The sequence below is a fragment of the Palaemon carinicauda genome, chromosome 15 (genome assembly GCF_036898095.1).
Source record: "Palaemon carinicauda isolate YSFRI2023 chromosome 15, ASM3689809v2, whole genome shotgun sequence".
NCBI classification, from domain to species: domain Eukaryota; kingdom Metazoa; phylum Arthropoda; class Malacostraca; order Decapoda; family Palaemonidae; genus Palaemon; species Palaemon carinicauda.
Genome location: NC_090739.1, coordinates 17,881,721 through 17,905,964, shown reverse-complemented (window position 1 = coordinate 17,905,964; position 24,244 = coordinate 17,881,721). Strand labels below are relative to the sequence as shown.

The 24,244-nt window shown below is 39.5% G+C and overlaps 1 protein-coding gene across 4 annotated transcripts in view; it reads right to left on the bottom strand.

Moving 5' to 3' along the window:
- The window catches only part of LOC137654497 (mediator of DNA damage checkpoint protein 1-like), a 179,474-nt gene that overhangs the window by 82,160 nt on the left and 73,070 nt on the right, over window positions 1-24,244 (bottom strand). For all 4 annotated transcript variants that reach the window (XR_011046644.1, XM_068388169.1, XM_068388166.1 and 1 more), the window contains exons 9-12: window positions 17,467-22,443; window positions 16,878-17,004; window positions 1,655-1,807; window positions 1,142-1,297 (exon numbers count right to left, since the gene is read on the bottom strand). Coding sequence is in view for 3 of the 4 variants with exons in the window: in XM_068388169.1 (XP_068244270.1) it covers window positions 1,142-1,297; window positions 1,655-1,807; window positions 16,878-17,004; window positions 17,467-22,443 (5,413 nt within the window). In the remaining variant the exon portion in view is untranslated. The remainder of the gene's footprint in view (window positions 1-1,141; window positions 1,298-1,654; window positions 1,808-16,877; window positions 17,005-17,466; window positions 22,444-24,244) is intronic.

Sequence of the window (24,244 nt, the reverse complement as noted above, 5' to 3'; positions counted from 1 at the left end):
ACGGCCTCTAAATGTCGGCGGATCCTAAAAAGGGGATCGTTCAGCAGGAGAAGGTAAAGAGCCAAACAGCCATATCTTTGCTGAAACTGAAGGGTAACGTCTGAGGCAATGAGGAGGGCCACGAACTCTGAGAGTTTGTTGCCAGCGAGGATGAGCTTCTGCAGGGGAGGGCTGACCAGCAAGCTGGTATCTGGCAGGCCTCCTAAGAGGTGACTCTATGGGTGGTCTCCCTAGCAAATCAGAAAGGTGATCACCCGCAAGAGACACTTGCCTCAGACTTTTCTCCGCCCCCAAAAGGATGATCAGCGAGGGGGAAAGCGCAGTCCTCGGCAAGGGTGTCAGAAGCAGAGGAAGAGGCAGGGCCAAAATCGACGGGAATGGCCACAGAGGACTCCTCAGGGTAAAGAAGATCAATGCTGAGCGGGGCTAACGGGTCTACCTCTGAGGCGGAAGAACGTTGCCATTCCACACCAAGTTGAAGGAGCTGCAACAAAACCGCCTTCAAAGAAGGGCCGAACAATCCCAGGGACGGCCACACCTGAAAAATATCAGAAAGAATAAAGGACTTTCATGGGGGAAGAGGCGGGGCCACTTCGCTAAGGGAAGCAGCACCGTCTTAGTCTCCTTCTTCCATCAGCTCCCAAGCCTTTCCCACTGGGAGGCAGACCCCTCCTGGCATTCAGCACAAGTATTATTGTTATCACACCGTTGACTGCTACAGGTGGGACACAAACGGTGAGGATCGGTGTCTATTGAGGACATGAATGTCCTGCAAGAGCGGCCCTCAGGTCCTGGGCAGGTCCACATAATAATGGCAGAAAAAAGCACACACACTGCAAAGAATAAGCAAAAAAGATTAATAACGACTGTCAAAATTTGGTGAGGGGAAGAGCGGTAACAACCTTTCTCCACCTGAGCCAAAAGCAAAGTGGGTAACAAAGACAGGTGTGTGAGTGAGAGGGGTAGCTACAAACCCCCTTACTAGCAGGTGGGTGGTTAACTCTCACTAAAAATCTAATGGCTCATCTTTCAGCTTCGCCGAAAGTAATACCCCAATAAATAGCGTTGGTTTGTAATTTAGTTACGGGAAAAACTGCATAAACCTGCATATAAATGATTTTCCTAATAAATATGCTCTTACCTTTCATCTGTTCTGGAGAGGGTTTAACAGATTTAGTTGCATGAATTTCAAGTCCTTCAAACAGTTGGTACTTTGAAGCAGAACGTAGGGATTGATCTAACCGGAAACCAAACTTTACTTCAGACTCACGATCTTTTACAAGAAATTCCCATGGGTCTGCAATAATATTATATAAACAACTTTTTATTAAGTTCATTGGAGACAATTTTACTGTTATCAAATACAAATGTAATATCCCTTCAATAAAAAGGGATTCTAAAAAACCTGTCTCTAGGGTATTTTTTATTTCCTTAACTAAACAAACAATTATAAAGATTCTCTCTAAGAAACAAATGAAAAATAAATAATTTCTTGTATACCACTATATCTTTATGGAAAAATAATAGTTCATGCTGTATAAATTACATGAATACAAAATAAGTGAGAAATTTTGTACTACTCTTCATTAATAAAAGAAACCATGAGTTCATTACTCAAGAGGCTTAGGGTGACTAAATATTGTAAGAAACTTACCAGTAAAATTACGAGCTTGTTTAGAAGCATTTAGCCATAAAGGAGAAACAATCGGCATCCCTCTCCCCATAACAGCTAACAGTTTACAAGTGCGCTTTACTGCAGTTGTAACAAGGACAGTGCATTCTTGGGCAGATTCAACTACTTTTCCTCCTGAGAACAAAGGAAAAAATGAAGGTGAAAAATTAAGCAAATTTTCAATGAACAATGACTCATTTAAATGGCTCTTACACTTGCTTTATAAAATCATACTTAATAGAGTAGAGCTCTGCATTTCCAGGAATTTTGTGCATTTGAAACCATAAATTCAGAAAAACTTTGAGAGCATATGCCAGTCAAATTTATTACTCTGTGACTTTATCCATGAAAAGCTACCCCAGCAATAGTTAATGAAAATAAAAGTTTATCATATATGTAAAAAAACAAAAAAAAGGCACGAACTGTGCAATACTAAACAAAAAATATAAAGCAAATGTCAAACCCCAGACTGTATTGCACTATCCTGCAAAATAAGTAGAGAAAATTACCAGGACAATTGTTACAACCACATTTGTAGTTAAATAAACATTAAAAGTTATTTCATGACACTAAAAAAAATATAATCGACTGAATCACTCTATCGATCACTTCTCCTCCAGATGTTCACACATCTAGGTCTCGGTAGGATCAAATGATTGTTTTTGTCCCAATCAATGACCAGCACATTGAAGTTTGCACATCTAGCCAAGATCTACTGAGACATATGAACTGCAATGGGCTATCAAGTCACCATTTTAGGTAGAACGACATCTATTTGTAGTAACATGAATCAACGCAGATTAAGAAAGAGGTCGTGGGTAGCAGTAGTTTTGCCAAGAGAACTCACTTTTGGGAAATCCCATGCCGAGAGACCTCTCTTTTGGGAAAGTGGCATGCCGAGAGCCCTCAGTTCATTGACCTTTGTGAGTACGTGTGTATTCCGAGTGGGTTTTAAATTGCTGGTTTGTTTACAAATAAATATGGCCCCCTCCCTTTTCCTTGCCCCCTACCTGCCTCGTGGGTAAGTAACTGGGTCACGCCTACACAAAATATGTCTTCCAAGAGCACTCACTTTCCGTTATACAGTATGTATCCTAGGGTGTGTTTGTTTACAAATCCCCCCCACCCCTGCACGAGGGTACGTAACTGGGTCAGTGGGTCCGAATTCTGTTTACAAATATGGTTCAAGGTTTTTACCAACTGAAATGAGTATGTGAAAGTCATTATTTTCTTTCTTTGGTGCCTCCAGGGCACACTTCTGTTATTAGGATACGTGGATCAATGGTTTCCGTTATGATAGTACAGACGCTCCCCAAGATACGAACATCCGTGTTACGAATATCCGGATATACGAACACAAATTGACGGAAGTCCAAACATGTTCGTATACATCCGTAGATTTCATTGCAAGTTTAAATTCTCTCTCTCTCTCTCTCTCTCTCTCTCTCTCTCTCTCTCTCTCTCTCTCTCTCTCTCTCTTCCCCCGTATTTTGATTTTTAATGCAGTCAAATCTTCATATTTCTTTGAAAATTATTAAAAAATTCTTTATATCCTTATTCGATGTTTCAATTATGTAAATAGTAACCGATCGGAAGAAAACCACTTGATTTGCCTCTCGCCTTCCGCCAGAAGAAATATAACGTCATCAGACTTTTGGCATTTTTTTTATTTCTTAACATATTAGAAATATCTTCAAGATGAATATTACATCAGCGCCAATATGTTACAGAAAATCAGTTTCCCTACAGTTCTTATTATAAGGTATCATGCGAAATCGTTGTAGCTCTTTCTGTGTGTGTGTGTGCTCGCTCTGTCAATCGCATACAGGTAGTTAATTCTAAAGCTTCATACAGTATTCAATTTTTCGTTCAATATTAAGCCTTCATATTTCATTAGACATTATTGTGTTTAATTGTGGTTTATTAAAGCACGTTCATATTTTTTTTTTTAATTTCTTGAGCATTTCAATAATCAACAATTACTTTTGATTTACTTTTGGTTGGGAGATCAGCTGATCTCAAGGTGAAGCTGCAGTATTACGATTATGCGCACATATAGTACGAATAACACTGATTTATATAATTTTCTTGATATTCGAAATCTCTTCATAGTGAATATTACAACAGCGCCAATATATTATAGGGTATCACATTTTCCATACAGTTCGTTGATAGACCTTATTATTAGTTATACACGGAATACGCACCCCCTTCCAGACTCCAGCTTGTAGCACCTGCGTCACAGAGTAGTTCCTCTTGAAGGCCGGGGGCGTTGCGATGCCTCTGACGTCGTGTGCTCTAAGGCGACGTGACGGAGGAGGGTCTGGATTCAGGGCGTGATGGATGACCCTCCGAATCCTGGCTGAAAAGGTATTCTTGGTGACCCTCCTCTCCGTCCTTCCTGTGCTCCCAAACATAGCTTGCACGTGAGGACGAACTGCAGCTGTTCTTAAGATAACACCTCCGACTCCTTACTGGGCATAGTAGGAGATGGTCTGGGTCATCTGTTACAGAACGGAGACTCGAAATCATGAAGGAGTCGAACCGGGGGTCCGGGCTCCAAGATTTTGAGACTAGTGACCAACTCAGGGACGAACCTCAACGTTACCTCCCCCTCTCCTCTTGAATGGGCGACGACGTACGAGACCATGAAGTTCGCTGGCACGCTTGGCCGAGGCCAGAGCGAGCAGAAGCACCGTCTTCCAAGTCAGGTGACGATCAGAAGCCTGGCGTAATGGTTCACAAAGAGGTCTCTTGAGAGCCCTAAGAACCCGAACCATGTTCCATGGAGGAGGTCTCACTTCCGACTGGGGGCAGGTAAGTTCATACCTTCGTATGAGCAAAGAAAGATCCAGCGAGGAGGAAATGTCTATTCCTTTCAGCCTGCAGGCCAGGCTTAAAGCTGAGCGATAGGCTTCCACCGCCGAGAGCGAAAGGCGCATTCCCTCCCGCAGGTATACAATAATTCCGCTATTGCTGGAATAGTGGCATCTCCACGACACCAACCACAGAAGACTCTCCACCTCTGAATCCTCAAAAAATGTAGAAAGCTTGCTACATTTTGCAAGGGCCTTGTAAAAACAAGAGGAGCAGGAATGAGGCCGAAGCACAGTGCTCGAAATTGGTACATTACTTTCCCGTCCACAAACCTCAGATATTGTTGAAAGTTTGGATGAATCGGGATGTGGAAGTATGCATCCTGAAGGTCGAGAGAGACCATCCAGTCGCCTTCCCTTACTGCTGCCAAGACAGATTCGGTAGTCTTTATCGTGAACTTTGTCTTGACAATGAACACATTGAGCGCACTTACATCTTAAGTACCCCTGCAGTGAACGTGGCTGCCAGATCATTGGAGCCATCCCTGATAGCCTTGTTCATGCATGACATAATTGTACAGCAATACATTAACAGCTGGAGAGACCTTCTTACTTAAGGCTCCCAGGGACCAATCCAACAAATAAAAACTTCAAACACTCGAAAAAACTCCAAACAGGAGATGGTCTAGCTCTTTAGCAGACCATAAAATCTTGGAGCGTCTCATGGCTAGACGACGAGGAGAGTCCACTAGGCTTAAGAAGTCTCCCTGGGCAGAGGCAGGTACTCCCAAGCCGAGAACTTCTCCTGTGTCACACCAGACGCCCGAGCGAGAAGCTAATTAAGAAGGAGGAAAAGCAAAAGCAGACTTTCCTAAACTTCTCCTGGATTCCAACCAGTCTCCGAGTAAGAGCATGGCTCTCTTGGAAGAACAAGAGAGAACTGACTTCGTAAATGTAGGAGTCGAAGAAAGTCATGCCAAGAGTAAACTCAGACGGCGGAGCAGCCGTTACAAAACGAGTAGGACAAAATTTCACTAAAGAAATTCATAATTATAAAACAAGGGATTGTTGGACCACCCTAGGTTACTCCTCTTCTGAAAGACTCCCCAAAGGTACATTAGTTGAAAGGGGGTCATCAACTTCTTCAGAAGGCACATCCTCTGATAAATCTAAAGTCTTGCGAGAAGGAGATTTATATTCAGAATGACGTGAAGGAAAAGCCTGACAGGCTACATCAACTTGTATATGAACAGAAGTTAAAGTTGGAGGGTCGATGTCACGTTGTGACTGCAGAGAATGTTATTCTACTACACGTCGTGACAGAAGTAACTGACGTTCAAACGTCCCGTAGAAACAGCGGTGACTGCTGTTCGATGCTATATCGGGACTACGATGACTGACCCTCGACGTCACGTCATGTCTACGGTGTCTACCGCTCAACGTCACGTCGTGTCTGCGGTGTCTGCAGCTCAACGTCACGCTGTGACTGCGGTGGCTGACGTTCAAAGCGATCAAAGTTACATCGAGATTTATGCTCCGCATCTCGTTTAACAGCAAAGCTGTCACTAGGGATAACGTCAGCGTGGCGTAACAAAGCTCGTTTAGAAGGTTGAATACCCGAATCACGTATCCCAGAACCGTGACGTACAAAAAGCAAAGGATCATTTCGCACAGGAACAGGATCGTAAGCTTCTATTAAAGAAGAAAGCTTTAACAGCATATCTTGCAAAACACTTAACTTCGGATCAACCTGTGACTGCGGTGGCTGACGTTCAAACGTCACGTAGTAACAGCGGTGACTGCTGATCGATGCTATATCGTGACTACGGTGACTGACACTCGACGTCACGTTGTGTCTACGGTGTCTACCGCTCAACGTCACGTCGAGTCTGTGGCAGAAACGTCTGTACACGAACGTCATCACTATGAACGGGACTCTTATGTTGACTACAGCTAGGACGTTGAACTTGTTCTGAAGGAACTAATATACGTTTCAACCGTCTCGAAACCTTACGCCCAGGCTTTTAGAGACGAATCATCGGAAGACGAGGAGAAACTTCGTCTCTCCTGTCTTATGGCAAGGACGTGCTTGACGAGCAACGTCTGATACCTTTGAGGGAACGTCTGTTCGTTGGTTTACACTCCTCACTCCCTTAGGTCCTACGACATTCCTTCTCCCTGGTGCAGGGGAGCCTGAAAGAGGTCTCGGACTAGGCAAGCGACAAGCACGAACAAACGAACCCTCCGCAACACAGAACATGTTTTTTGCGCTTACTTCACTGATATCGCATTTTTTAATAATTTCACAGACATGAATAAAGCTGATTTCTACCTGAAGCACGCAATTCTCCCTTAAATCAAAAGGTTAGAATTGCGAAATGAGTCGTATAATGTAAGCACATTAGTACAAAATGAAACACATGCAAAAATCAATAAACATATACATATATATCGAATAAAACGGAAATATATAAAGTTAAAAAGATCAGTGTCTGGGGATGAAACTAAAAACTAGTTCACTAAGGACTACGTTTTCAATCTCTCACCGTACAGTGCCTTGGGATGAGAATAAAAACTAAAACGTTTTATCCTCTCTCCCCGTACAGACTTGGGACGAGAGTAAAAATCTGAATCGAGAACAACGTTACTCGCTCCCAAACTGCTTGTACAGAGACTTGGGACGAGAATAAACACACACACACACACACACACACACACACACACACACACACACACACACTCTCTCTCTCTCTCTCTCTCTCTCTCTCTCTCTCTCTCTCTCTCTCTCTCTCTCTCTCACACACAAGAGAATGGCCCACTTACTCTTCGTCAATGTGCTGAAATACAGCAAAAAAATAAAAAATAAAGACACAAAGGTATTCTGCTCAACATGCTTAGTCTGGATAGAAAATATAATTAAGTCGAGACTAAATCTGCAAATAGTTGAAGATAAAGAAGAGGAAGAAGAAGAAACAGAAGAAGAAGAAGAAGAAGAAAAAGAAGAAGAAGAGAACAATGAACAGGATATGTGTAAGGATGCAGAAGAAATCATTGATATAACCTATGATGCCATCCAACAACATACTTATGAAGAAATAAATTACCAGATGGAAACAAATAATAGACCCAAGAGACTCTACCCGGACCTACATAATTTTAGGGAAGAGCAAGAACAAAAAAAAATAGAAAAGAAGGATATAGTCTGCAATATGCTGAAAAGAGGGAATTGCAGATTTGGCGAAAGATGCTACTACAAGCATCCAAAGATATGCCATAATTATGAAATATATGGTAAATGTGCGTATTTAGACGGATATGGAGACGAATGCAGAGATCTCCATCCAAAAATATGCAAAAACCTAAAAGAAGGAAAAGGATGCATTTACAACAAAAAATGTCGATATATGCATCCTGCCACCATGAATGAAAGTAAGAAAACTCAGCAAACTGAAAAGAAAAATGAAAGCAAAAAAGAAACAAAAAAAGAAACAAAAAAGCAGGCCGTGTATATACCGCGCTTTGAACCAAGAGCCCCAAGATATGAGGCCTTTCAACCTAAACCGGCACATGTAGAACCCAACTACAAAGAATGCATCTATAATGCCAGGGGTTGGTGCAGATATGGGGACAGTTGCAGGTATACACACACAAATAAATATGAAGGCGAAAGAGCAAATATAATAGAAAAGTTGGATTTTTTAATGGCAGAATTCCGGGAAATGAAGAAAAGAACATCATATCAGAACAGGAAGGAAGCATGGGAGAATCCATATTATTACCAATATTAAATAATGGAGATGAAACACAAACCATAATAGTAATGAATGCACAGGGTTTAGTCACGAGTAACTCTAAAAGGAAAATAGAGTTCTTAGAAGAACTAACCCAAATTGAAAAAATAGATATATTAAATATAAGTGAAACATGGTATTCCCAAGAGACTGGCAGTGATGACCAGATAAAGGGTTTCCAAACTTATAGATCAGACAGAAAAAATAGGAATCAAGGGGGAACCGCAATATATGGAAGAGACATAAATCAAGGAAAAGTATGTGAAAAATACAGCAACACAGAATGTGAATTGATTGCGGTAGAATTTGAATTTGAAAAACTAATGAATATTGTAGTTTACAGACCCCCAAACACTAAGGAGTTTGACATAATAATAGAAAAAATAGATGGTATATGTAGAAACCATAAAGACTGGAATATACTCCTATCCGGAGATTTCAACTTTCCTTTCGTGGATTGGAAAGAACGGATAGAAGAAAGTGGTTGTATGTATACATATAAAAAAGATAGTAATAGTAGCGCAGAAGATAAGAGGCAATTTGAAAAGCTTCAAGATATGCTATTAGAACATAATATGCAACAAATAAACCACATTCCAACAAGAAAGGAAAATGTCCTAGATCTAGTATTTGTGAATGAGGTGAATTATGTTAAAGAAATAATAGTGTATAACACGGGAATTTCAGACCACAATGTCATAGAATTGATAGTTCATTCCAAAGCAAGTGATCACAGAATTAATAAAAACACAAAACTTTGGGAAGGATATGGAAAATATAACTTTTACAGTAAGAATATAAAATGGTCAGAAATAAATGAAGAACTGGATAAAGAATGGAAAAATGTATTTATAAGTGATAATATACAGGTAAATACGGATATACTGTACAAAATACTGGAGAAAATTGTTGAAAAATATGTACCGAAAAAAAACAATAAACAAAAGACGTGCATACCAAGAGACAGAAGGATCTTATTTCAGAAAATTAAAAAGTGGAAGAAAAATCTTGCAAAAGAAAAAAATGTGTGGAAAATGAGGGAAATAAAATGTAAGATAGAAAATGCAGAACAAAAGATTATACAGTCGAAAGAAAATGAAAAAAGGGACTTAGAAGAAAGGACACTTCAAAATATAAAAAGAAACCCCAAAGTACTTTACTCCTATGCAAAAAAGATGAATAAAAGGAGAATAGAAATAGGCCCTCTAAGAATTGAAGGACGGCTAACGAATGAAAAAAAGGAAATATGCAACATATTAGCAGAAAAATATAAGAGTGAGTTCACGCCAAGAATTGCGAATGAGAATAATGAAACAGAAATGAGAGAAGAAAATGTTGAATATCTAACGGATATAGATATTAATGAAGCAGATATTGTCACGGCTATAAACGAAATTAAAAATGGATCGGCAGCCGGACCAGATGGAGTTCCAGCGATTTTGTTAAAAAAAACTGCAAACACTATCGCAAAGCCACTTGCAATACTGCTAAGACAGAGTATAGATATGAGCGAGATATATGTTAAACATAAATTAGCTTATATAACCCCTATCTTCAAAAGTGGATCAAGACTAGAGGCAAGCAATTATAGACCTGTTAGTCTAACATCACATATTATGAAAGTGTATGAGAGGGTAATAAAAAAGAAAATAATGAACCATTTGGTCAAAAAATAATTTGTTTAATATGGGTCAACACGGTTTCGTACCTGGAAAAAGTACACAGACCCAACTGATAGCTCACTATGAAAACATATACAATAATATGATATATGAAAAAGACACAGATGTGATCTATCTAGATTTTGCAAAAGCCTTTGACAAGGTAGACCATAACATATTGGAGAAAAAAATGAGAAAGCATAATATTGTGGGAAAGATAGGAAAATGGGGTAAAAGAATTCCTGCAAAACAGAAAACAGATAGTGGTTGCAAATGACGAGAAATCAGATGAAGCCCAGGTAATATCTGGTGTGCCCCAAGGTACGGTATTAGCTGCACTGCTATTTGTTATTATGATCTCAGACATAGACTGTGATGTTGAAAAACTCCGTAGTGAGAAGTTTCGCCGATGACACAAGAATAAGTAGAGAAATTACTTGTGATGAAGATAGGAACTCACTACAAAGAGATCTAAACAAAATATATGAATGGGCGGAGATAAATAGGATGGTATTTAACTCCGATAAATTTGAATCAATAAATTATGGAAACAGAGAAGGAATGGTGTATGCATACAAGGGACCTAATAATGAGACAATCACAAACAAGGAAGCAATTAAAGACCTTGGTGTAATTTTAAATAGGAATATGTTATGCAACGACCAAATAGCAACACTGTTGGCTAAATGTAAAGCAAAAATGGGAATGTTATTCAGACACTTTAAAACAAGAAAAGCTGAACACATGATTATGCTTTACAAAACTTATGTGCGTAGTACACTCGAGTACTGCAATGTGATATGGTACCCACACTACCAAAAGGATATTGCGCAAATAGAGAGTGTACAAAGGTCCTATACTGCTAGAATAGAAGAAGTTAAGGACCTTGATTACTGGGAAAGACTGCAATTTTTAAAACTATACAGTCTAGAAAGGAGAAGAGAACGCTACATGATAATACAAGCATGGAAGCAAATAGAAGGAATTGCTGAAAACATCATGGAGCTTAAAGTATCAGAAAGAGCAAGCCGAGGTAGATTAATAGTGCCCAAAAAGCATTCCAGGTAAACTGAGAAAGGCGCACAGGACATTAATCCACAACGCACCGAGCATCGATAATGCAGCGACTATTTAATGTGCTGCCAGCTCATCTAAGAAACATATCAGGAGTGAGCGTAGATGCGTTTAAAAATCAGCTCGATAAATACCTAAGATGCATCCCAGACCATCCAAGACTGGAAGATGCAAAATACACTGGAAGATGTATTAGCAACTCTCTGGTGGATATACGAGGGGGGAACCCAAACAATAAGGTAAGTCTCTCTCTCCTCTCTCTCTCTCTCTCTCTCTCTCTCTCTCTCTCTCTCTCTCTCTCTCTCTCTCTCTCTCTCTCTCTCTCTCTCTCTCTCTCTCTCCTCTCTCTCTCTCTCTCTCCACAAGAGAATGGCCCACTTACTCTTCGTCAATAACAGGTTATTTGACTAAAGGAAAAAAAACTGAAAGGACTAAGAAATTGAAAATTAACATGTTCCTTTTAAATTAGTATCTAAAAACACTTCAGTTTGAAAGAAGAATGAACAAAACGTCAAAATCGATATACTCTTTCTGCAAAGTGAAACCGTGATTCTCTCTTTCTCTATCGTAAACGATAGAGCGCAAACTGCGTAAGTGAGCAAACTGTGTAGCATAAATAAACCAAACGTTAGTTCATCTTTGAAAAATAGCACGAAGACTATTCAAAGAATAAATTTCTTAGAAAGATTTTCTAAAAATATTCATCTCATCACTCTTACAGAGCAACTGTTTTTATCTAAACCAAAATAAAAGTGGAATGGGCTCAACGTTGTTTTAACTTCGTTTTCCAAGTCAGGACCGCCTACAAAGAATAGGTAAAGGCCCGCATATAAACAAAAACATAAAATTTATCTCGATGTTTAGTATAAATGGAAAGCTAATCGAAGAGGCCTAATAACGGCGGGGTGAGATATAAAATATATAGAGGTAAATCTACAGATATCAACAATAATTATAAAGTGATAAAATAATTACTAAAAGCCTTGAACACACTTCCGTACACTGAGGGAAGGGTCTCGACCATCTTTTCTCTATGGAAAAAACCAGAGCGAGATTAAAAAAGCAAGGGCAAAAACTTTTCCTCTCCTTTCAAAAGCATTTCTTTTGAAGATAGTATTGAATAATCCAACACGGCGAAAGCAATAAAACCAAAACCAAGTACTTCACCAATTCGGTAGAAAACTCGAGGTCTAGAGCGAGCGGAACCAATGTTGTCGGTGACCCCGACAGAGAAGAACTGGAGTGGTTGAGAAGTATATGCGGTATCTGGCCGATAGTCGGTGCTGGTGGGCACACCCGCAACCTTCATGGCGATCGCTCGCGAGTTTTTTGGAATCTGTCGGGCCATCGGAGACGTCAGCTATTTATATATTCACCGGCTAAGTTTAATATTTAAAAACAGAATTATAACAATTATAATTATGTAATTCATCTAAGAATGTTCACTAATAGTAAGAACGAATGAACCCCGAAGAGAAGCGTTCTACACAGAAGCTGAAAAGATAACAAATACAATTAGATTTGATTAAAAATAATTGAGACAAAATAAACGGAGTAGCAACTCAACCCGCGATGGGAAGGAAGCCTACCGTAATACGTAGTAGTTAAAAAAGTGTGAACGACCTCAAGAGAGAGAGAGAGAGACCGGAGTCAAACTAAACTCCCATGTTCCCTACGCTGATAGACCAAGTTCCCCGTAGGGAAAGGAGGAACAGCGGAGAAACAGATTAATAAATAAAGCCCAGCGATGACGATTCCCCACGGCGCCCGCCGAAAGGGAGGACCGAAGGACCAAGGGAGAGATCGCGACCCATGAAATGTCACCGTGGGGGCCTGGAACCACACGGAGATGTTGTCGTACACTAAACACACACACAGCACAAACACTGAAAAGGAAACTTACTGTATTCTATACTCAAATATATACATAACATAAGAATGTTTACATATATATTAAGTATAAGAAAAGTAAGTAATTAAGTAAAGACAAAACATTAATGGCTGCCATGCGAGGACGGGACAGAGACGTCTGCCCACCGTTGAGCCAAAAGCAAAGTGAATCAGTTCACCGGTGTGTGAGGGGGGAGGGGTAGCTAGCTACCTCTCCCCTACCCCCTCGCTAGCTAGCAAGAGGGTACTTAAACCCTCGTTAAAAATCTAATGGCTCGTCATTTCAGCTACGCCGAAAGTAATACCCCATGTAAATAGGCGTGGTTTGTATTTCTGTTACGGAACAAACATGAGTTAAAAAGACAAACATCAATACATACATACAGATACCAAGGCACTTCCCCCAATTTTGGGGGGTAGCCAACATCAAACAAATGAAACAAAAACGTGGACGTCTCCTCTCTATGTTCCTCCCAGCCTGACAAGGGACTCAACCGAGTTCAGCTGGTACTGGTAGGGTGCCACAGCCCACCCTCCCACATTATCCACCACAGATGTAGCTTCATAATGCTGAATCCCATACTGCTGCTACCTCCGTGGTCATCTAAGGCACCGAAGGAAGCAGCAGGGCCTACCGAAACTGCGTTACAATCACTCGCCATTCATTCCTATTTCTAGCACGCTCTCTTGCCTCTCTCACATCTATCCTCCTATCACCCACAGCTTTCTTCACTCCATCCATCCACCCAAACCTTGGCCTTCCTCTTGTACTTCTCTCATCAACTCTTGCATTCATCACCTTCTTTAGCAGACAGCCATTTTCCATTCTCTCCACATGGCCAAACCATCTCAACACATTCATATCCACTCTAGCTGCTAACTCATTTCTTACACCCATTCTTACCCTCATTACTTCGTTCCTAACCCTATCTACTCGAGATACACCAGCCATACTCCTTAGACACTTCATCTCAAACACATTCAATTTCTGTCTCTCCGTCACTTTCATTCCCCACAACTCCGATCCATACATCACAGTTGGTACAATCACTTTCTCATACAGGAACTCTCTTTACATTCATGCCCAATCTTCTATCTTTTAATAGTCCCTTAACTGGCCCCAACACTTTGCAAAATTCATTCACTCTCTGACGTACATCTGCTTTCACTCCACCATTTGCTGCAACAACAGACCCCAAGTACTTAAACTGATCCACCTCCTCAAGTAACTCCATTCAACATGACATTCAACCTCACACCACCTTCCCTTCTCGTACATCTCATAACCTTACTCTTACCCACATTAACTCTCAAGTTCCTTCTCTCACACACCCTTCCAAATTCTGTCCCTAATCAGCCAAGCTTCTCTTCCGCATCTGCAACCAGTACAGTATCATCCGCAGACATCAACTGATTTACCTCCCATTCATGGTCATTCTCGTCAACCAGTTTCAATCCTCATCCAAGCACTCGAGCATTCACCTCTCTCACCACTCCATCAACATACAAGTTAAACAACCACGGTGACATCACACATCCCTGTCTCAGTCTCAATCACCGGAAACCAATCGCTCACTTCATTTCCTATCCTAACACATGCTTTACTACCTTTGTAGAAACTTTTCACTGCTTGCAATAACCTTCCACCAACTCCATATAACCTCATCACATTCCACATTGCTTCCTTATCAACTCTATCACACGCTTTCTCCAGATCCATTAACGCAACATACACTTCCTTACCTTTTGCTAAATATTTCTCGCATATCTGCCTAACTGTAAAAATCTGATTCATACAACCCCTACCTCTTCTAAAACCACCCTGTACTTCTAAGATTGCATTCTCTGTTTTATCATTAATCCTATTATTAATCAGTACTGTACCATACACTTTTCCAACTACACTCAACAAACTAATACTCCTTGAATTACAACACTCATGCACATCTCCCTTACCCTTGTATAGTGGTACAATACACACACAAACCCAATCTACTGGTACCATTGACAACACAAAACATATATTAAACAATCTCACCAACCATTCAAGTACAGTCACACCCCCTTCCTTCAACATCACAGCTCTCACACCATCCATACCAGATGCATTTCCTACTCTCGTTTCATCTAGTGCTCTCCTCACTCCCTCTCTTGTAATCTCTCTCTCATTCTCATCTCCCATCACCGGCACCTCAACACCTGCAACAGCAATTATATCTGCCTCCCTATTATCCTCAACATTCAGTTAACTTTCAAAATACTCCGCCCACATTTTCCTTGCCTCCTCTCCTTTTAACAACCTTCCATTTCCATCTTTCACTGTCTCTTCAATTCTTGAACAAGCCTTCCTTACTCTCTTCCCTTCTTTCCAAAACTTCTTATTCTCTTCATATGAATGACCCAATCCCTGACCCCACCTCAGGTCAGCTGCCCTCTTTGCCTCACTTACCTTGCGCTTTACTTCCACATTTTTCTCTCTTTATCTTTCCTACTTCTATTCTTCAAAAGCCCTCTTTTTCTCTTCCACTTTTACCTTCACTCCTTCATTCCACCATTCACTGCCCTTCCTCATGCTGCCTCCAACAAACTTCTTGCCACACACACCACTTGCAATCCCAACAAAATTTTCTTTTACTAACTTCCACTCCTCCTCTTAATTACCAGTTTCTCTTACTTTCACTTCGTCATATGCCATTTTCACCTTTTCTTGATATTTACTTTTTACCCCCTCAATAGCTTCCTTTTACATCCACCTAGTCTATTCCCCCACTCTTTTGCTACAACTAATTTCCCTTCCACCAAAGAATTATCAGACATGTTTGGAAGATTGAAAGACGTGCACGTGTTTAGGGGTATGGCTAACGGTAAACATTAATGACTGTCCAAAATAAGCGAGAAGGAAGAGCGGTAACAACCACTCTCCCTAAGAGCCAAAAGCAGGTGAGCTCAATCACAGGTGTGTGAATGGGAGGGGTAGTGAGCTACCTCCCCGCTAACTAGCGGGATGGGTAAACCCTCGATAAATTTTAATGGCTCGTCCTTTCAGCAAACCCCCCTAATATATAGCATATGTTTGTATTCTAGTTACGGAACAAATATCATTTAAGCATCACTCCCTCATATTATCATTACTTGCTAAGCTATAACCCTAGTTGGAAGAGCATGATGCTATATGCCCCAAGGGTGCCAACAGGAAAAATAGCCCATTGACGAAAGGAAATCAGGATATAAACTACGAGAAGTTTAAGAACAATAACAATATTAAAATAAATTCTTCATATATAAACTATAACTACAAAATAACAAGAGGAGGAGAAATAAGATAAACTAGTCTGCTTGAGTGTACCCTCAAGCAAGACAACTCTACCCCAAGACAGTTGAAGACCACGGTACAGAGGCTATGGCACTATCCAAGACTAAGAGTACAATGGTTTGATTTAGGAGTTTCCTTCTCCAAGAAGAGCTGCTTACTACAGCTAAAGAATCTCTTCTACCCTTCCCAAGAGGGAAGTAGCCACTGAACAATTACAGTGCAGTAATCAACCCCTTGAGCAAAGAAGAATTGTTTGGTAATCTCAGTGTTGTCATGTGTACGAGGACAGGAGAATATATAAAGAATAGGCCAGACTATTCAGTGTATGAGTAGGCAAGGGGAAAATAAGCCGTAACCAGAGAGAAGAAACCGACGTAGTACTGTCTAGCCAGTCTCAAGACCCAATAACTGTCAAGCAGTAGTATCACAATGGGTGACTGGTGCCCTGGCCAACCTATAATTGCTGTAAGACACTAGATCTTCCTTTATCAATCATAAGGACAACAATTAATCTTACTAGTTTGAAAACGTTTATAAACATGAAAAAAGTAAGTTTTGCTATTTTAATGCATGTAATAAGTACAGTATCTATAAATATGTAAATTTCTGAAAAAATATACTTAAAAATTTACAATCTAATAGATTTAAAACATACCATACCTAGGTCAAGTACAATTTTTTCATCCTGTACATCTTTATAGCCAGTAAATAAAACTCTTGGACGATTACTTGCTTGTAGCTGTCGCTGGGAAGGCGACCAAAGAGTTTTATCACATGCTGAGGACTGCTGAAATATCAAAATACACCAAAGCTTATGATAGATAAAAATATTCAAATTTCAACAGAAATATATAAAAAACCTATTTTAAAAAAATAGTCTACATTATGTTCCCTAAACTCACTTCTTATTCAGCATTTACACAGAGCTAAAAAATGTAGTACAATTTGGCCACAAGTTACAGTACTTTAATATGAACTATGACTCATATGAAAGATTATGGGGATGATAATATTAAAGGGCTTCTGTAGCACTTAAAAAGATCAACTTAGGATGTTCATTTACATTTACGGTACAATCTGCAGATAATTAATCAGTTAATGTATTGTAAAGCACTATTTCCTAGAAGTCAGCTGGTTACCAAAAAGTAATAAATTATTCTGTGATTTTACCTCAAACGTAGGTTCCAAAAAACCATCAACTAAGCAGTGATCTCAAATCAAAGTAACCTGTGCGATAAACTTTCCATACCTGTTTCAGACTACATTTAGGGGTTGACGGCAATTTTCCCACAGAAGTCGACTTTCTTCCTCTTCTTTTAACAGATACTTGTGAATCTTCACTGTCTACTTCTGAACATTCTGTGGATGCTCCTCTTCTTTCCACACAATCCTCTGAATCCCCACGATCTGCCTCAGACAATCGTTTTCTTCTTTTTCTTTTTTGTGAGTCTTCGTTCTCTGCAAGTAAATTACCTGACGTGCCTCTATTCGTATCCTTCTTGGTGCCTCTTTTAGATGATAATGATAAGCTCTGTTCATCATGTAGTTGTAGTTCTTTCGATTCAGTGTTTTCTTCAACTGTTTTGGAATGTTTTACATTTTGTTTCCTTGTATTATTAGTGATCTCTGGAATTGCACTGAGCCTTTGTCTTGTTTTGGGTAATGATTTCACTGAAGACGGCTGTGATGTTGCTATGCTTGCTCTTCCTCGGCGACCATGTGCATGTGTTTTAGGTTGCTCTGTGACATTTACTTCTTTGATAATATCAATAGCTTCATTAATTCCATCCTGACTTTTCTTGGTTCTTCTTCCCTTTCTCAAAGCTGGTACAGCAAAATTTCCTGAACTTGTAGAATCCTCCTTATCAATATCTGCCACAAGCCCTTTGCTACTTTCTGCATCCTCAGAATTTTGGGATCCAGAATAAGTACCCTTGGGCAATTCTTTCTCTTCTTTCTTACTCAGCATCTTCTGAGAGTCTCGTTCAGGAGAATATCTATCCGGGCCTCTTCGAGATCGTCTGCTTGTTCTAACATCAGATTGGTTTTTGGAGCCAGCTTTTTCATCATTCTTTGTGACTGCCTCAATGGAATTATCTAATTTTGGGATCTCAGACTTGATGGCAATGGTGTTCTTAGGATTCTTTTGTCCTCTGGTTACAACCTTTCTTTTGAGTTGTTTACTTGTAGAACCTGAGTCTTCATCTATCATTTCATCTGTCCTTTCCACACTTTTCTTATCAACTGACAATGAGGACCTTGCTCCTGTTTCAGTAATTTGTTGATTTTTCAATTCAAGGTCAACTTTATCTTCCTCTTTGACTCTACTTATTTCTTGTACAGCTTCTGAACTTTCATTTGCAACTGATCTTTTACCTCTGTATTTTCTTTCACTACAAAGTTTTGATGACTTCTTCACTTCCTCAATTGGATCTATTTTCTCCTGAGGCACTTGTGGTTTTTCTGAAGGGTTTTCTTGATTTTCTGAACTTACTATACATCTTGCATCTTTACCATAATCTTCTTTACTGTTCAGAATTTTGACTTCGTGTGTAACTCTACCTCTACCTCGTTTTCTGTGAACGGGCAAAACTTCATTTTTCTCTTGTGAAATGTTTTCAGAGCTTTCACCCTCTTTGAGATTCTTGGGGGGTTGCAAACAATCCTTTTTCATGTCAATTCTTTTATCTGCTTCCTTCTCTGATATCACATTTTGAGTGACGAATGCTGGATTTTCTGTTCGTTGTCTTGTATTTCTCTTCCCACTGCTATTTGCCAAATTACTTTTCTGTGCTTCTCGAGTGTTAACTGATATACCTTCTCTACATGCTTCAACAGATGAGTTGCCCTGTAAAGAATCACATTCTGAATCATCCACTTGGCTTTTCAACATTTCTTCCCTTTTCATGTTCCTTGTTGCTGAAAGTCTCGAGCGTTTTGGTAATGTTTGATTAGCAGATTCTTTCTCTTGATTTTTGGAATTTGGTCCCGATGGCTGCAGGCCATCAGATTTACTCCTCTCAGAAGACGTAAGACACAACTCAGCTTTGTGAGATACTTCAAGCTTGGGAGTTTTACTCTTACTATCATCACTCTTGTTGTTGGTTGCAAAGTCCTCTAAAGAATCTTGAGTTCGTTTTCTTGTTTTTCTATTGCTTCTTTTGGACCTGTTATCCTGATCACCATCATTACCTGCTTTATCAGTAGTCCTTTGCAATTTGGAACACTGCTGATGTTTGTCAGGTGACCTCCCAACACCAGAGGGACCTGCTTTTTCATTTTCTAAAACTGGTATGTCTTCCTTTTTCTTAGTATCCAAATTCTTAGACCTAGTATTTTCTAGTTTTCCCAATTCATTTTCATTTTTTTTAGAAGTTCTGTTACATTTCTTTTTTTTAGGAGATTCTTCAATACCAGAATAACTATGGCCATTTTCACTGCTTTCTTTACTACGTGTTAGTTTCCGTTTGGACTTACCACGTGACGCTACACTTTCTGTTTGTACATTTTCAGATGATGATGATAAAGCATTTACACTCTTAAAGGGAGTCAAATCAAATATCTTCTGTGAAACACCAAAACTTTCTTCTTCACTGTCACTGTCACTTGACAATGAAAAATATGCTGATTTACTTCTTTTTTCTTTAACATCCAAGTCATTGGTATTTCTAAATACCGACCTTTCCATAACCGGTGTTTCATTTTGGGTATCAACTAAGGAAATACTTAAAGCCAACATATCTTCAGTTTCACCATAATCATCAGAAATATCATCCTGGAGCATACAAACTTCTGGAGTACTTTGTGGAATAGAAGGGCTTTGCACCTTTCTAAAATCTCCTACGACTTCAGCTGGAGGTGTGTTCACCTTTGTTTCAAGTGACAATTTGACTTTACTTGATGAAACCTCAGTTGATATATCACCACCTTGATTCAGTTTCCTATCACTAAATTGGGTGCTATTTTTCTGGACATTCGGAATAGTGGAATGCTCTTCTTCAACATCAGTACTTTCATCAGAATGGTAATTTTCAATAGCACACTCTTCTTTCCCATTCTCATCTATAGCTATTAAGGTGTTTTCTTGCACCCTTGTTAATTCCATATCTGAATTATTGGTATTTTCTTCCTTATTTAGGGCATCACTATTTAGCAACGTCTCCGAAGCATCAGAATCAACATCACTAGCATTCTCCCATGCAACATCATTTCTTTCCTCTGTTTTTCCTGGGGTCTGCTCTAAAACATGTGTTATCTTATCTACTCCAATAACTGTATCAAAAGCTATGTCCTGAGTTGCATCTTCGTCAACATTTTCCACAGGCTCTTTTTCAATTGTTTGAGTTCTCTCACTTTCTTCCACATTTGAGCTCCTTTGCTTAATGTTACTTTCAGTCCCTGAATCATTATTGTAAGGCTGTGTTGGAGCCTCAGAAATACTTTCATCTTTGCTTGGTGAAGTGGCCGTTTTGTTGGTGTCTGCATAGAGCTGAGTTGGCAAAAGATCATCGTCATCATCATCTACATCTTCAGAACTTTTACAAGCTTTCTGCTGAATAGTAAAGGAAGTGGTATGATCCCTCTTTAACAACTGTTTTGAAGAATCCGAGGTGGAATTACTATCAGAATACAGTTGATTTGCTGATAATTCATGGACAGATATCTCTTTCACTGGAGTGTTGACTGTTGAAACTGTACTGTACAACTGTGTTGGAGGCAGACTGTCATCATTTAATATTCTCTTAGAAGTTTTAGGAGTTATGTCACCATGACTGAAATATTGGGTTGGTGTAAGATTATCATCATCCACTAAGTCAGCAGTCTCTTTAGGGGTACAAGGACCCTCAAATAATTGAGTGGGTGGTAAATCATCCTCAGTGTCAACTAATCTTTTTGGGGTTTTGGCTCCTGATTTCCGTGGCTTGTACACCTGTGTTGGCGTCATATCCTCATCACTTCCATCGTTACCTTTTGAAGGTGTTTGGAATACTGCACATTTCAATCTTGACATCTTGCTTGCTTTCTCATTACTCTTTAATATCTTTGTTGAATTTTCACTGGGATCAAACAATTGTGTGGCCAAGAGATCGTCATCGTCCCCACCATCTACCACTTTTGGAGATTCCTTGTTGGATTTATAAGGATCAAAAAGCTGTGTAGGAAGTAAATCTTCGTCATCATCATCATCTTTTTCAAAATCAATCTGATCTTTTGGAGTTTCAACTCTGTCTTGACAATGGACTGGTGATTCCCTCACCTCTGATCTATTTTTGCTAGTCTCTTGGACTAAATTCCCTGCAAGTTTTTGGTTTGAATCCAAAGATTCTTCCCCATAGACCTGTGTTGGGCCATCAAAAAAGTCATCTTTATCACCCATATAAGGCTGAGTAGGTCGATTATCAATATTATCACTGTTGCCATTCTGATCTCTCTCTGCAATTTTACTTGATTTTTCAAGACTTTTGAGGCCATCAGTTGACTTTCTGTCACTTGAAAACAACTGTGTTGGTTGATTGAACATGTCATCAGTATCATCATCACAAGCAGATTTCTCCATATCTTCTCTTTCTTTTAAATTATCATTTTTACCAACTGTCTCAGCACTAAATAACTGCGTTGGTACATCATAAACAGCGTCCTCATCGGTTACTGTCTGTTTGGTTTTACTACACTCCCCATATGGCTGAGTGGGAGCCAAAAGGTAATCTTCAAATAAGTCATCATCAACTTTGCTAAATTTCTGACCACCTGAAATCCTCTTTTTACCTTTAGGTGCTAAGGTTTTAGGTCTCTTGAAAACAGGGTCCTTTTCATCATCAAAAAAGAGCTGGGTAGGAACATAGTCATCATCATCGTCCTTCGTGATTGAGAGTGACGGTTTTTCAATACTATCATCAAAAGCATCTAACACATCTTGAGTATCATCAGCATTATCCTTATCTGTTTGGTGACCTGCACCAGTAAACAATTGAGTTGGCTGAAGACAAATATCATCATCACACCCATCTTCCTCCAGTGGGCAAGGTTCATTTACTGCACTTGCCCCTTTATCTGCAGTGTCTTCAAATAGCTGGGTAGCTATATCTTCATCATTGTCAGTACTTGCATCACTATTGTAATCAACTTCTACTTTATTCTTTGTTGTCGCATTCAGCCTTTCTTCTGGTTCTTTGCACTTTGGTTGTGATGGTTCAAAGAAGAAGCTATCATTATCAGCTGTTACATCCTGAAATAAAAAAATTATAATATTAATGATACTAACTAGAGTGAAGACGGATTGAATACTATTCTAGAGTCTAGACACTCACTGCTAAAAGATGAATATACCTTGGTTATGATATAATATTCTGATATAAATAAATATCTAAAGTTATTAAAAATGCTTTTATAATGTTTCCCAACACACAAAACAGTATTTTACATTGGAACATTCAAAATCAGTAAAAATAATGGTAAGGTATCAGTAATAATCAGAGAGAGCACAGAGGGTAGATGAGAAAGGAAACTGGCTATTCTTTACTATTCTTCAAAGAAGTCTCACACAATAGGGAGGTGATATTCCACATAAGGTAAGAGAACAGTTTTGAAGTTTAGGAAACTTAAAATTGCTTTTAAAAATTAGGCATATTTATAGAAAAAGAGGCAGAGGAGATGCAGGAGCAGGGGAAGAAGTCTGCATCAACTGCAAGGCATCCAAAGTAGATGAGTGACTAACCAAAGCTGATTACTGATCACTCTCTGAATGAAAGGGAAGCCAAAATGTTTCATGAATCCCAAGATTGTAGTTAACTGCAGACCTCAATATGTCAGTACCGAGCAATGACGCAGCAACAAAATGGCAAAAGCAAAAGATGTGGATGAATCAGCAGCAACCATAGCATCCAAGGTGGAAAGAATGTCCCTCACCAGGGGTCTAGGGAGAAAAAAAAAAAAAAAAAAAAAACACTGCCAGGCCTAGGCCAAAGAACCTGACAAGGTGAATCTTGCTCTATTGAGGATGCAGCAACATGACACTTCCCGATCTCTTACCTAGTTTTCTCTGTACAAAACATCAATACCTTCACATGGGAAGGAGACATGGCAATGATTGAGATGCTGTCTCAACAAGAAACTTGCTATTTGAATAGGTAGTCGCCTGGCCAGGGCACCAGTCCCGATTGAGATACTACTGCCAGAGTGCTACTGGGTCCTTTGACTGGCCAGATAGGGCTACATTTAATCTGTCTCTCTGTTTGCAGTTCATTACCCCTTTGACTACACATACACCGAATATTCTGGCCTATTCTTTACATATTCTCCTGTCCTCATACACCTGAGAATGCTGAGATTATCAAACAATTCTTCTTCAATCAAGAGGTTATCTACTGCACTGTAATTATTCAGTGACTACTTTCCTCTTGGTAAGGGTAGAAGAGACTCTTTAGCTATGGTAAGCAACTCTTCTAGGAGGACACTCCAAAATCAAACCATGGTCTTCCATTGCTTTGGGTTAGAGTTCCCTTGTTTGAGGGTACACTCAGGCACACTATTGTATCTCATTTCTCTACCTCTTATTTTGTTAAATATTTTTTAGTTCATATATGAAATATTTATATTAGTGTTGTTAGTTCTTAAAAACTTTATTTCAATAGTTAATTACTTCTCTTGTAGTTTATTTATTTCCTTGTTTCCTTTCCTCACTGGGCTATTTTGCTGTTGGAGCCCCTGGGCTTATAGCATCCTGCTTTTCTAACTAAGATTGTAGCTTAGCAAGTAATAATAATAAAAACAATAATAATAATAATAACAATACAGAAGAGCGAGTCAAACACAAGACCAACGGCACCGTAGTCTTGCGTTTTGGGTACAATACGTATTCAATCTCTTTAGCTCGAACAGGATCCACTGATCTACAGTCCATCTACATGATGTCTTACATCAGATGGGAGTACACTTGTCATCCTTATAATAAGGACACGAGATACAAAGTAAAGTGTTATAAGTGGGGTCCCCTTAGTAGGGACCTCTCTCTATCTTGAGAAGCTTGA